Source organism: Fundulus heteroclitus, chromosome 21, assembly GCF_011125445.2.
Source record: "Fundulus heteroclitus isolate FHET01 chromosome 21, MU-UCD_Fhet_4.1, whole genome shotgun sequence".
In the NCBI taxonomy this organism is placed as follows: domain Eukaryota; kingdom Metazoa; phylum Chordata; class Actinopteri; order Cyprinodontiformes; family Fundulidae; genus Fundulus; species Fundulus heteroclitus.
In genome coordinates, this window is record NC_046381.1 from 6,535,015 (window position 1) to 6,550,969 (window position 15,955).

At 38.0% G+C, this 15,955-nt stretch overlaps 1 protein-coding gene across 1 annotated transcript; it reads right to left on the reverse strand.

Moving 5' to 3' along the window:
• Nucleotides 1-1,909: 1,909 nt before the first annotated feature.
• On the reverse strand, nt 1,910-11,085 carry LOC118556954 (ADP-ribosyl cyclase/cyclic ADP-ribose hydrolase 1-like). The gene is given in 7 exon segments (XM_036125704.1): nt 1,910-2,012; nt 2,775-2,861; nt 3,853-3,926; nt 5,358-5,440; nt 7,711-7,846; nt 7,937-8,063; nt 10,878-11,085. Coding segments are annotated over 7 exon segments (738 nt in total). The 5' UTR covers nt 11,018-11,085; the 3' UTR covers nt 1,910-1,921.
• Between the last annotated feature and the right edge of the window lie 4,870 nt (nt 11,086-15,955).

A 15,955-nucleotide genomic window follows, 5' to 3' on the forward strand; every position in this document is an offset into this window, starting at 1 on the left:
ATGCATGTTGAAATTGCGTTCAAAGTTGGATTTGTGATAACAGGATTTATCCAACAAACCAGCTTCAGTCTCACCACAGGCCTTAAACTACCCACTCTCTATAGAGGGCCAAGTTTTTCACCCAAACACGTAAACAAGTGATCCAATGTTTAAGGTATATTCATAAAACTTGTGTCAAAAAGTTTATCACTAAAATGAATGACAAATGTAGACCAAGACAACGTTGAGAAACAGGCTTTAAAGTAGCAGTCAGAGTTGGATATGGTTTGATTAATTTTTTTCTTGCTTTTTAGGTTGACTTTGATGACTACGAAGCCGCAGTCATTTGTGCAAGTGAACAAAAAACCACTGGAAGCTTCTTGTTTGTTATTTTTGCTGCAAAGAAACAATAAGATATCTTTCCATTTTATGTTTTTTTTTTCTTTGAGCAGACCACGTTGACATGAAGTTTGAACAGAATTGTTTTCTCTTATTTTAGTTTAATCTGATTGTGACGTATGACTAAGAGTGCCATCAAATGTTTGAAAAATAAGAAAGAGAGAACTAGTTTACACTTGCTGTCAACTTCATGTGACTTCCTTGTTTAGGTCTAGGTAAGTAAGGGGAGGAATGCCATCAAGTGTTTGATAATAGAAATTGCATGCTGCAGTCAAAATACAGGACAAAGAAGCAGCATCCAAAATGTTCTAATTATAGCTTACAGATTTTGGACAGTCTTTAATGGGCCTACGGGCTTCTGAAAAATAATAATAATAAAAAAAACGCCAGTCAGTCACATGTATATGCAAAATAAATGAGGTATACAATATAAACAGATATTAATTTTCAAGGTTAACATATGTATGAGAGAGAATAAGAAATTATTTTAAAGTTGCACAATGGGGAAATTCGGGTTACATACATAAACAACACAGCCCATCTAATGTCAACTTTATTTCACAGCTTTTTAAATTTATGATTGTAACCCTGCGTACATACAGTGATGCCTAAAGGCAATTTAGAGAGGACAATCACCTGAACCACAAAGCGGTTAACAGTCAATTCAATTATATTTATATAGCACCAATTCACTGCCCATGCTAACTCAAGGCCCTTTACAAGATCAGTTCAATCAAATAGAGACACATCTACATGAAGAGTAAACCAAAAATAAAGACCCAAAGCTAGCTTTAGAGAGGCTTGCTGAACACTGTCTAAAACACTCTGAATGACTGGTGTCTGGGACTGTAAAAAAAAAAAAAAAAAAAAAATCAATGAAGGACTGATGGCGATAGATAATAGAAGAATTCAGGTGACCAGAACACAGCATGATGTGACAAGCTAGAACCCAAACCAAGGGAAACGAGGACCTCTGGAGGCAGTGTGAGGAAACCAAAGAAGGGACAGAAAGCAAAATGTATGTACTGTAAATCCTACAAACCGAAAACAAACACAAACATCCAAGGGTATAGGCAATGAACCCAGGTTATTGTACTCAAATTTGTTATAAAATGACCAGATTCACTTTACTTATATTTAATCTTTTACCTTACAACTTGGTATATTGATTTCATTGAAAAATATAGCCAAGTGGATGCACTGATCCCTCTGTCACACAAACATCACCAAAACGCATCTAGCAGAACCTTTATCTAAAACTACAGGGCATGTTATAAAAAGAATAAAAAAAAAAAAAAGATTCCCCAGTCACACCTTTTAATATTAAAAAGACATGATCCGTGTTGAACTGAACCGTAAACACTAAAGGAAACATGCTCAATTGTTTGATGAGGGGCATTCTTTCACTGTGACCAGCAGGCACCACGAGGTTTGTCTGGGTCGGAGGCACACTTCTCGAGGTGAGACCTGTAACAAAAAAAATCGGCAGGGCATAAAAAAACTCCACAAGATGTTTAATCAGTTTTCAGTAATCATATTTTACTCACTGAGTCACTGCCGAGCACCTATAACCGATCCCTTTGTCCCGCAGCTCCTTCTCCAATTTTTGTAAAGATTCATTTGAGCAGTCTGTCCTGAAAGAATATTGTTATGGTTTAGTTTTGGTCTGGCCTTTTTCCCTGTTATTTTTCAGTTCCTCTTCCTCTCACTCAGCTCACCCTCCACTCCCTCAGCAATCAGTCACACCTGTTAGGCACTAATCAGTCAGAACTCACTCCCCCTGCCAGCCTCCCTCAGTCTTCCCCGCCAGTTCGGCATCATTCTCCATGTTTGTCAACCTACTTTGCTCCCTGTTCAGTTGCTGGATTTCCTGCCACCTCTGTGTCTCAAGTGAAGCCTCTGCTAGCTGCTGGATTTCCTGCCACCTCTCTGCTTCAAGTAAGGCCTCTGCTAACTATCGGATTTCCTGCCACCCATGTGCTCCAGGTTTGCTCTCTGCTCTGTCGCTGGATAGCCTGCTCCAGCACCTCTGGTCTGACAGCAGCCTCGCATCTCCAAGAACTCTCTCTGGTCCGTCAGCTCCTGCTCCCATCTGCACCTCCTGCTTCCTGCGGTCCTCCTGGCCCTGCACTCAGTATTCATCCACTCCAGCCCGATAACTGATTCTGGTTTCCTTCTGCCAAACCATATTACTTTAATAAACCTGCATAGGAACTAGCTCTTTGTGTGTTTGTGTGTGTGTGTGTGTGTGCTTGTGTTTGGGTCCACATCAACAAAACGTGACGACTATAACATCCAAAGATTAGTTTTTTTATTTAAATCTGTGTATCAGGATACTCACCAGGTCAATAATGTTAAATCAGACAACCATATTAGATATAAAGAGAAAATCTTACTCTGAGTTCTCCTGGGTGACCAGAACAACAGTCAAGTGTGTCACCCTGGGAAACTCAAATCTCTTCAACTCAACACTGGCAAATATACTGAGGGCAAAAATAAGAGGAGACATTATTTGGCTTACACAGCATTTATAGCACAAAACATCTGCACTTAGTAGCCAACCACATATTTGATTATTAATGGTAATAAAAAGAGAGTCAGACTTGGAAAAACAGCATAGCGGGGCAGTGAAACACCGTCTCACCAGACTTGCAAAATGGTGCAAAAAAACTCGGTTTAATATTTTGTTTTCACTTTGAATTTTATTTTCTGCGCAGCATATTTGCTGTGCGCGCTGAACCCAGATGCCATGCGCAATTGCGCACGCGTGCGGGCTTTTGACCATTCACAACTTTTTTAAAGTTGATATCTTTATGTTACCCTAGGGGTATTACAGAAGTCCTTTCTTATAGTTATTTGTCAAAATGCTAAAAGATAATAGAACAAGTGATTCAATTAAGAGTTGTGTTATCTTTGTAAAATGAGGGTTGGCTACAAGAAAATCTTACATGGGTGTTGAGAGTCTGCAGCTATATTCTAGTGCAAAAAAAAAAAAAAAAGAAGACCTAGGTTTATTTTTTTCATCATAGACTGTGTGCAGGCTTTTACAGGAAATTGTTTTGGGGGAAGCCCCAACTTTGTGGACTGTTGCAGATCAAAGACTATGTGCTGCTGCATGGGTGAAAACAGAATGAAAAAGGGCTTTATGAGGTTGAATAGTCAGTTCTAACATCACCAACAGCTGGTGGAAAGGAACAGGTTTGGTGTCCTTACTTTGGTTGAATTGTATTCCTAAGTGAACACATTTAAACAAAATCTAATTTACTTGTTTGGTTTCAGCTGCTCACTGATTAATTGCACCAAGCTTTGATAAAAGATAATTCAGTGAAGGTGCGTTGAACCTCAATCTGGGACACAATACGACTTTACCGATGCCTGCTGACATGTTAGATGTACCTTCACTGAGAAAATCTTTGGTTGTACAACTAAATATCCAAGAATAGACAATCCCTCTATTGAGACGTTCAGACCCACCTTCGTTCATCAAACGGTGTTGGGAGCGAACCGTTTAGCATCACGGTGACGTCCCCGCAAGCAGAATCTGCAAACTGCGCACAAAATGTACTTTAGATGTACACAACAAACAGTCTTCATAGTATTTTAGTAGCAACATTTTTAAAATAACACCACTGTCTCTCTTTGCTTCTTCTTGTAGATATTTCAATTTAAAAGGTAAGTAAGAAAAGGATGAAAAGGGATACGTTAACATTGTTTTTTTTCTCTCTTTCTCTCTTTTAGGAACCTTGAGGTTGAAAGCAAAATATTAACCAGGTCTAGTTCATTACGTTATGTTCACTATAACAAGATGTCAAAAAACTACTGTTTAGCTGTCATAATGTTATTTAAAAGATCATGACATGGCAAAATGGAAGATTTATTTCTAAATGAAACTAAACAGGTAAGTATAAAAAACAAACCAATGGAGGCCCTCAGTCATGTAACATCTTTAAATAAAGAAGAAAAAAACATTTAAACATATACTTATAGAACTTGGGCAAGTGACCTAAAATGGCAAAGACATAGAAATAAATGAATATGATAAATGATTTTATGATTAGTATTAAAAGGGTTGTTGGGGGTAAACAACCCAGCCCAGAACAATCTGATTTATAGAGTGAAGGCTCTCAATGTGACAACCCCAATTCCAATAAAGTTGTGTAAAATGCAAAAAAAAAAAAAAAAAACAATGATTTGCAAATCCTTTTCAACTTATATTCAATTGAAAAGACTACAAAGACAAGATATTTAATGTTCAAACTGATAAACTCCAACACTCCAAAGAATCTGAGCAATGGCACATACCTGGCGCTGCACAGTGGCAGCCCACATCCCGAGAGGATGGGTTAAATGCAGAGAACAAATTTCAATGGAATGTATGTTACAATGACAATATAGATTTTTTTCTCACTTAGTTGTTCACAAAGTGGTGACCTTTAATCTATATTGCTTGAGAAGGGTTGTACCTTTCAAAGATGCTCCTTTTATACCCAATCCTGACACTCACCTGTTTCCAATTACCCTGTTCACCTGTGGGATGTTCCAAACAGGTGTTTTTTGAGCATCCCTCAACCTTCCCAGTCTTTAGCTGCACCCTGTCCCACTTTTTTTAACTTGTTGCAGCCATCAAATTAATTTAATGTAAACTTGAGCTAATTTAATAAAACAATTACTTGTAATTATACCCCATGCTTGTTTTCAGTTTGTCTGAGGTAGATTACTGCTGTGTCTTCGCAGCCAAACCAAAGCAGAGCCCCTCTGAATGGGTGGGCTGCTTCTCACCCAGGAGAGAGCTGTGCAATATAGCTCCTTGGAGACCCAAACAAAGCCACATTGATGAAGGCCTTTTTCTGTTCTCCTCTTCGTCGTTAACAGGAGAGAACTGCAATGCCACGTTGAGTGAATGTGTTGTGCCCACCAACGATAAGCGCTGCAGCTGTCATAGTTTTTTGAGTACAAAAAAAATGATATTTTTCACTCACCGCAGTTGAGAGTCTGCTCCAAAATGAGCGAACAGGGCTCTTCTCACACTCTGTCCATCCAGGGCAACCAGTGGTGAAAATTTCTAGAACAATAGCAACAATTTAGTCAGGTTCGGACATAAGAACAGACATGAAACTACAGAATTTAGCGCCAAAACACTACACAATAAAGAGAAGTAGTACAAAAAAAATGAAATGTAGAAAGACATTTGTTTTGGCTCCTAAAGTTCTACAATAGACTGTCCATATTTAAATAAGAGCGTATTTTATGCATGAAACTTATGAAACCTGTTTAATCAGTCTGATAACAAGTAAGCACTTGTCGATTGGTCCCCTAGAAATTCATTCAACCACTCACTTAAAAACGTAAATGACAAGAAAATTACAGACATAATTGACTCGAAATTGATCTGATTTTATCTGATGCTGCCAGATAAAATCAGAATCAGAATCAGAAATTCTTTAATAATCCCAGAGGGAAATTACAGTTCCAGTACAACCGTCCATCACATACATCACAAACATTTCAGGGGAACAATTTGACTGAGGCCTTGCTGCCAAGGACCCCGCCTGATGCGGTTTCCATAGGGCGCTGCCTTTAACTCTGTGGAGAATAGGTGGTGTAGTGATCCCTGGAGAAGTGGATATACTTACAGTTTTTGCCCTTTTTTTAACGCAGCCCAGAAAAATGCCCTGTTTTAGAAACAGTCATGTGAAAAACTGCTCTATTTTTATTAAATTATTACAATTGAAAAATAATATTAATGTTATGTTCATAGTGTTTTTTTTTCCTAATCCACCTCTTATATATTTCAAGCCTTATGTAATTTTGTCTGTGTTGTGTGCACTTGCTTGTTGCTTTAATTCTATAAATTTCCCTGTCGTTGAATAAATGAAGGATTAGCTAATGTTATGTTATCTTATGTAACACTTTTTTATAGTATAAATGTACTGGGTTCCTTTAAGGTCAATTACACTTTCTATCGGGGCAATAAGAGAAGTTTCGTCACCTCTCTCCTTTTCTGTCGCTCAACGTTTTCTTGCTCATGGCTTTTCATGTGCTTATATAAATTTGTTGTATTTCCTCTGCATTTAACCGGTTTATTACAAAACATACAGCTTGCTTTCATTTGTGGTATTAAAATAGAGCCAAATGGCGCTTCTTCATGCTCCAGCGGTTCATGTTTTTCTGCTCCAGTGCTCTCTCTCTCTCTAAATCTGAGCAGAGTGGGCAGCCTGGCCTGCCCACTCAGAGAGCTGAGTGGGCAGGCCAGGCTGAGCCTACGCGATGATTGGGTTGCGCTGCTGAGGGATGTGACATTACGAGAGGGGAGGGGGAGCAGCAAAGTGCTGTGACACAGACGGGTAAACTGGTGAATCTATTCAGAAGTGGGTGTACGCAATGCTGACTGAAAAATAGGTGGGTATATGCCGTATACCCACGTATACCCTGGACTAAACCCCTGGAGCCACATTTGGGGGGAGCAGTTCTGGGCCCTCTCGTCATAACATCAAGGGGTGCTTTTGATAAGGGGAAGCCTAATTCAAATACACTATTTGTTATGAGAACAAGCTGCACCAACGTCAGCTTTAATGTCCTTCGTCGCTGGCTCCACATCACAAATCCATTATTCCAAATTTGATGGGCTTTTTTCCGTGTTTCACATCCACTTTTATCTCTTCTATCCTCTGAGTTCAACCACCGAAGCCAGTCTGCCTTCCATCACATCTAGCTTACAGCTTTGCTCGTCCAACTTCAGTTCTGCTCGTTCACATCCTTAGTGATCGCATCATATGCGGCCGGCAGCCTGATCATGGCCATATTTGCCACTGACATTCTCTGAAGTTGCTGATACATCAGAAATCCTCCGAATCCAAATAGAACAAATCTAAGTATCATGAATCCAAACATGTATACGTCTTCCACGTCCTCGACTAACAAAATCGAAAAACACACCATTTTCCACCTGTTCCAAGAATCTAGGGTGTATCCCACGAAATATGTCCCATCAGGACAGGACGGGTTCCCTTTTCTCTGCCTTCCCGTTGAAAAAAATTGATCAATAGCATTGAGAGACCAGCTGAGCAGATCCATAGTTTCCAGAGTTCGGGTAATATGAAGAGAGAGCACAAAAACACAGCAGAAACAGTGTCAGCAGGAGGGGGAGGGGTGGGGGGGCAGAGCAGGAGCAGGAGGAAAAAGCGACCTTCTCCGAAGAGAGAGAGAACAGAAACAACTGTTGTGGAAAAAGCGGAGCGACATTAGAGTCACGAAAGCAGAGAAATAACAACAAACAAAACTGTGGCTCTTTCGTCTAAATCTTAGTTCCACATCAAACTTCAGGAGTCTTACCATCGCTGCCCTTCTTTCCACACCAGACTTGCTTATCCAGGACCGATTACAGCAGGACATCTTCCACAGTCTTAAAATAGCTGTTTTTCCTAGTGAAGTGATGGACCACATCCTTTGTCTTGCTCCAGAACATCAACTATTCACAAACACAAACATCATTACACTGACTTACTGTGGCCAAGCTCTTATCAAGCTGAATTAGGATACATAGTTTCATTAGTTTTACTGTGTTGCAGGCAGATTCCATAGGAGCTGCAGCAATGACGGGATCATAAGCCTCTGTGGGAACTTCACAATGATCTTTGTTAACGTAGGCCTGTTGAAATGCGTCCCATATGGTGTGACAGTTGGCCCTGGAAGGTAAAGTTCAGAGTTTAGCTTTTAAGTATCACACAGACACGTTTTGAAAATTGAGTTGCTCACCAAACTTTCAGATGTATATGTGGAAAATAATGTAATCCACATATTTTTTCTAACATAGAAAATAACAATAAAATACATTGAGGGTTGTAATGTAACAAAATGATACTGTGTGAACACATGGGTGACGCCTCTGTTTAAATACACCGAGTTAAAACCCCAGAGAGTGAATTAATTATGCAACACTTCTAACAGAAAGTCTGAGCTTTCTCCCCACAAATATTTAGTTGGACAACTTGTATCCAAAAATTCAGATATTACAGAGGATAATTAATAGGAATAATATCATCTTTATTGTTATTGAAACATACATTACAACGAAATTTGTTCTCTGCTTTTAACCCATCACTCTTGGGGAGCAGTGGGCTGCCATGTGCGGCGCCCGGGGAGCAATCAGGGGTTAAGGGTCTTGCTAAGGGACCAGTGTGCAGGCACTGGGGATCGAACCGGGTACTTGCATTCTTCTCTGAGTGCAAACGCGCTGCACTAACCACTAGGCCAACACTCCCCCCAATTATGTTTTGAGGTCTGCATAGGAACATCAATCAAGGAGCAGTAATCTGATCAAACCCCTAGACTACATCAGCATACATCAGCCGATCCAATGTAATCTGATGGTTTTCTTAAAGAGCCACGACTGCACTAATTACTTTTTATGATCTACTGTAATCGGTTGCATTGAATTATAACTGGATGAAGCTGTGCTGAATGCAGCTGGGTTTTGTTATGGAAATATATAATCAGTTTTTGTATTAATCATGTATTTTTGTTAAAGCAGTAAGAGTTACATAAGTTTGAATTACTATTGTTAAATCTTGTGGCCTGGAGTCTACATCGTATGGAGTCTCTAAGGTCACTAACAGGCTATAAATACACTCAACCTACTTGTGGGATACTAGGGCAAGTAAAAGTCACATGATGTTTTATGGTTGGTAGGCTTCACAAAGGTTTATGGTTTAAAAGCTTTACAATGTTATGGGATGTTTATCTTGGTAAACTCATAGAAACATGGGGCAAATGTATCACGAGGCCAACTCCTTATTTGACACTGTGTGTTTGCAGCAACCCCCCCGACATCATTCATTCACTCATTCAGTAAATGAATGGGGTGCATCTATTAGCAGATGCACCCCATTCATTAGTAGCGGCTTTTCAGACACGCTCATGCTGCCGATGCAGGAAGGGAAAACTCCATGTTTTACTATATGGGGGCTTTAGGATAGAGTTGTAAGTGCGTGTCTCCCCTTGGAATTGTAATTAAATGTTTGTATTGTTGTTGGACTTGAACTAAACCCACTCCTTCATCCTTCTCCAGTGTTCTTTCCTTCATCCAATGTGCCCTACCTCCCTTCCTTCAGTCTTTTATTCATTCTATGGTCCTTCATTCCTTGCCTCTTTCCTTTCTTCTCTCCTTACTTCTTTTCGGTTTTTCGTATTTACACAGGAAATTTGTCTGAGTAAAAATTGCTGAAGTTTAAGAAATGGATACCATTCTTTTCCTCTCAAAACAATTTTCTTCAATTCCAGTAAATTGTAATCGGACAAATATCCTGTGTATTGCCTTCGGATGATGTGCCATAAACTGATAGCAAACATTGGTATTTATTATCTTAAATGAACACAAAGCACTGAGAAGTCTGGAAACTTAAAACTAAAAAATTAGTTTTTTTTTTTTTTTGAATAATAAGCATGTAGGTACCCTGTTAAATGAACAGAAGTCTTGTTTGTAAAGGACTTACACAATTATTCAGTTATTCTTTTTATTTTATTTTCTGTTGTATTGGATGAATTGGTTGTTTTAAAAATCCTGGGAATATTATTTGTGGGTTTTCAGAGAAGGTTTATAACTTCTTGCGTTGTATTATCAGTTATAATAGGAGAGTGGTGGCCTAGTGGTTAGAGCAGTGCACTTGCGTTTTGAGAAGGTTGCAAGTACCCAGTTCAATCCCCACAGTCCCTGAGCAAGATCCTTAACCCCAGATTACTCCCCGGGCGCCGCACAGTAGCAGCCCACTATTAGTTTTCTTTTCCGATTTATTATATTCATTACAACTAAGAACATTTTCCGTTTTCTTTCTCTAAATGCACCGACTGACAGCATTTACTTTGAGATACATTTTTGAGTTCAGCAAACAGCATATTATTTTAGGGACATGTGTTTTGATACAGAAAAAAAAGGAAACATTTATCCAGCATTTTTCTGTTGGATTTAAAACAAAATCCCCTGTCAAACAACCCGCAGCACAGTTACTGTTTATGTTTTTTTTGTGTTACTGATCTTCAGGTATGGAATCAGAATGATGGGTAAATCAGAATCAAACAGGAAAAGTCTGATCAGTGTATCAATGCATCAATTCAGCAAGGCGTGGATCGGCTCAACCCTACTTTGATGTATGCAAAGAAAAGAAAGTAAACCAAAGCACAGCTTGATGACATTTTCATTACATGCTGCAGTCCTTTTTTTACACTGTTGATCACAGTTACAGCTCAGACAGGATATCCTGAATTGCTTTGAGTTTCCGTTGCAGCAGGTTTTTCAGTGTTTCCGGCCTTTATCACGAATGAGAGATGCAAGATGTCTCTACCATGCATCCACGGATACTTCTCATGCCTTAAATAACATTTCCAGTCATGTCTCCACTACGGAACCTGTCAAAGTGTCTTTGCTCAGGTCTGAAGTCGCTTCCGGGTGTACCTGCAGAACAGCGCATCTGAACTCCAAGCACATGCTCAGAAACACCACTCACCCTTTAAACTTCTGACATCTCTCCATGAACGTGTGCTCAAAGTCATCATCTTCCCAACTCAGAATCGCTGCCAGGATGGCTAAGATAACGGCTATAACAACTTTGAGTCCCGTGTGCTTCTTTTCCATGCTGCTCTCCATGTCTTCAACCCTCTATAGCGACAACTTTCTGGAGGGACAGAACTTCACTTCTCTTTCGGTTTGTTGTCGCAGTCTGGGTGTCTATCGTCACGTCTATGCTGAGAAGTGATGGTGATATGAAACTGAAAAAAAACACTATTTTTTTTGCAGAACAGACAAATATGAATATAGGTGTTCCTTGTTATTTTACTAACCAATAATATGTTTTGCATTTTTCCACATGAATGAGCCATAATTGTAAAAGAGGCGACATTTTCTATCAAAACTGTCACATGTGGGACTAAAAAGAGATGGAGGGATTTAATTTTTTTAAACAGTCCCATTTACAGATTCCCTTTGTTATTGCTGATTTGTTACACGACATGTTTCAGATCCCAAACAGGACTCATCATATCTGATCAAGAGGGTTCTGTAAAATATTTTTGGACTAATAAGTTCAAAAACTAGGTCAAAGGTTACTGGTCGAAGTATTTGGGGTGAATGACATTCAGCATAGTGGTGAGAGGACCTTTAATTTTTTGTTAAGATAGTAATTTTTACTACTATTATTTGACGCATAAAAAAAATAAAAAAAATCATGTTTATCGAGAATAATGCTTGAAGCTTAAAAATGATGCCAATACGAAGGGAAAAGTGTAAGCTACAACTAGAATAGAATTTTTTTTCTTTGCTATTCTACGAATGTAGCGGTTAGTTTAGCTATTACCAAAATTAAATAAATAGATAAATAATCTAGTTGGTCTAAGGAGACAAGCCACACTGTTGTATTGTTAGATTTTTAAATTTGCCTTTGTATGTAATGGATAAAATGGACAAGAAAACTGGGTCTGACAATGATAGTGACTGAAGAATGCAGTTGTATAAATCAATGTTGCATGTTGCATTTGTTGAAATTGGATTTTCTGTAACTGCTGTGATATTCCTGGCTAATTAATGTTTTAAACATGACAATTATTTTGTGTTCACCTGGTTTGTTAAAACACAAATATGCTGAAAATGAATTTTCCATATTATCCAGTGGTTAACTATTTTTAATTGAGGTTAAAAGCTTTCAGCCTGACAATGGGGTCTTTTGCAATGGGATATTTTAAAGCAATTTTCTTTACAAGTTTTTCTTGAGTTTTTCTTGAAAATGAAAATGTTCTTAGTTCCACATATATGTTGCATTGGTAAAGTAAACCAATGTTAAACATTTAAAAGTTAAGCCAAAGATTGATTGATTGCAGATGTTGCAAATTCAGACTTGAACAAAAATCTTGAGTCAAATCAATGTATGTGAACATCTTAAGTTGGAAAGAGCAAACAGGTGTATGAAAGGGAAAGGCTACCCATTCCAGAGAACCGGTTTATCTGTGATGAACCATTAATCTGCCTTTATTCTCAAATCACTCCTCTGAAGAGTACAACGGTGAATATGTTCACAAGTATAATTGTGGTTTCAAGATAAATATTTGATTAAAGAGGGAACAAGGTAAACAGTTCACATGTTCTTTGTTCGACGGTAGCACTATGTTTGCATGGGTGTGGTAAAGATCAAGAGATTACTTTCAAAAAGACCAAGTGCAAAGAGCAAAGATAACTGGCATTGAAATATAATTATTCAAATAAATGACTTCAGCTCAGTCTGTTAAGCCATTCTGAAATCAAGCAAATAAAATAGGCCATCTGACTGTGATTGCCCCTTTAATTAAGCATCTCATAAATGTGCATCAAAAGCTTTGCATGCTCTGTTATTGGAAGGATGGCACAAAAAAGGTTAACCATTAATAATGTACAAATATTTTATATTTGGTAAGTAACTGATCATGAAATAAAGGTGTAATATTGAAGTTAACAAACTTGTTACCATCTGCGGATGGGTCAGTATGCTCCTCTAAATTCAAAAGCGTCTCCTGAACATATTCGTAAGCAGCCTTATATATAGTTAGGGAGTTGGTTAAATTTTTATTTGGGATTTTAGCAACACAGATATGTTCTCGCAGGCTGTCTGCAAACTAACAAATGAGTGAAGCGAATCCAGTGAGAGCACATCTGTGTGTAATCTTCTGAAGCAAAGGTTTTAGTATGTTGCAGACAAAAGAAATAGATAGTGAAACAATTTTGGTGAACTGGACTTACGTTATGCGAGTACCCGCTTTCACAAGAAGTAAACTAAATGGGTTCTGCATGTTGGCCATGCTGAACAAACATTGAAATCAAAGTCTGTGTCAAACAGATTTTATTTAGGTCATATTTTCAAACAAAATTTGAAATATGACCCCAAAAGAATTTGGGGTAATATTCTAAATCGTGTCAAGATACTTCAAATCGGTAGTGTGGTTGAGCTCGTCCTTATTCCATGTTATTCACAAATTAATAAATAATTTGGACATTAAAAATACTAAGAAAAATAGAAAACATAAAAGCTCTAAAAACTTATGATTTGATTGATTGTTTTCTTTTAAGATATCTTTGCATTTCATGTATTTTTCTTTTAGCAGACAACACTGACATGAGTTTGAACACAATTGTTTTCTCTTATTTTACTTCAGTCTGATTGTGACGTAAGACTAACAGTGCCATCAAATATTTGAAAAATAGGAGAGAGAGCGAGTTTACACTTGCTGTCAACATCGATATGACTTCCTTGTTTAGGTCTAGGTAAGTAATGTGAGGAATGCCATCAAGTGTTTGATAATAGAAATTGCATGCTGCAGTCAAAATACAGGACAAAGAAGATGCATCCAAAATGTTCTAATTATAGCTGTTTTCTGAGCGTTTCATGAAGTCAACAGTAAGAATTCTATTGTTGGTTGGAAAAGGGCTTCCACTCCTGTGCTGATTTGCACTGTCTGGGCCTACGGGCTTCTGAAAAATAATTACAAAAAAACTTAAGTCAGTCACATGACTGACTTAAGTTTTATAAATGAGGTATACAATATAAACAATCAGATATTAATTTTCAAGGTTAACATGTGTATGAAATAGAGTAAGACATTTTTTTAAAGTCACACAATGGGGAAATTCAGGCATGACAGCAGCAAAAACACAGAGTTACACACATCAAGCACAGCCCATCTAATGTCAATTTCACAGCTTTTTAAAAGTATGTCAGTAAAAAACAACAACAAAAAACATAATGAAAGCCACTTTTGTTTAATTGATGACTCAATTGATGACTAAATCATCTTTTATGAGCTGACTGTGTGATATGTTTGATCGCAATTATTTTTTAACAGATGTGCGATTAATTTGCGATTTTTTTTTATTGAAAGCCCCAGTCTTTTTTTTACATTTTAGGTGTTTTTGTGGCTTAGTGAATTTTTTCTTGCTTCACTTTACATATATTTTGTTTTAGTTACTGTTTACCTTCTGTTCGTTATTTTACTTTCCTCAGCTCATCTTTATTGGCTCCAGCTGTTCCTCATTTCGTCACCTGTGTATTGCCTGACCTTTATCCACACCTCCCTCTGTATTTAAACTACCTGGTTTCTTTATGCATTGCTGGTTTCTTCCACAGACTTGTGGCTCCTGCCACTCCATTTGGTTTCTTGTTTTCTGTTTCTCTTGTCCCCTCTCCATGCCCAGCATTCTGTTCCCATGATTCCTGGCTGATCTCCTTGATCAGTTTCTTATTTTATTATAATTCATTTTTGTCTCTCACCACACTCGCTTGGGTTCTCCTTTACTTCAGTCAGGACAGTTTCTGGAAATTGTGGCATTTTCTGGATGTGTTCGACATTTGTACGTACTTATTTGTTAAATGGAAGCTGTAGATTAATTAGCACAATGGAACTATGGAAGATTTTAGCCAGGGCTAATTTATATTCCCAGACCCTCAGCAGGACACGCCAGCCACACAAAATGAGAGAGGAATACTGAATCTAAAAAAAAAAAAACATAATTTGAGGCTTTAAAAAATGTTGACGTTCCATAGATGTCATGATAAAGAAAAAATGCTGAAATGCATCACATAATCCACTATATATCCACATGGTGATGTCATTGCATATTATTACAATCAGGTTTTACTTAATCATTGGACATTGATCTAATAAATAAAAGTTCACAACATGCCAGAGCAATCTCTTGTATTTGCCAAGTGTCTGGAGTAAGGGTATGGTTGACAGACACAATGTATAGTCTTCCAAATAAAACATCCAGTCATGGCTATGAGATACTGAGATACAACACAAGGAGAGGATACTGTATGATACCTTGGGCTGTGCTGAAACATTTTTCCATAACTGGCAGCCATTTTTGGAGCGTCTTACTCAGTACAAAACAGACTCAAAGGCACAGTTGGAGTCTTAGATGACTGGAAGTGCCAATTAGAAGTATATCATGTAATTGAGCAATGTGGTGATTAACAACTTGCTGCTATGATGCTATGATTTATTTTGTTTTGTTGTCTTTTTGTTCTGTAGGTTGTTACACATATACTAGTTTTCTTCATGTATTTTGAGGTGCATGTATGTTACTTTTTTCAGATGGGGCTGGGGATTTTGTCAAGGTGAATGCAGTCAGTTCCAATTTGCAGTTGTTTTGACACAAACCCTTCAGGTGTCTGCTGCAAAGCTATAGCTGAAGAGAGGTTTTATTTTTCTGCATCACTGAGTGCAAGCAAACACCCACGTCCAGAGAAGGATGACTTTGTGAGAGGATTATTAAAGAGTTCAAACAGCTAAACCAGAATCTAGAACAAATTCTGTCAGAATATCTGTGGATTCACCTAAAGAGGACTGAGGACATTAAGTGTCCTCATTTGTGCAGGACAACAAAAAGACACACTGGACAAACAACTATGCGTACATACACTGGTGCCTAAAGGCAATTTAGAGAGTACAATCACTTGAACAACAAAGGGGTTAACATTCAATTCAATTTTATTTATATAGCACCAATTCACTGCACATGTTAACTCTAGGCACTTTACAAGGTCAGTTCAATCAAATCATA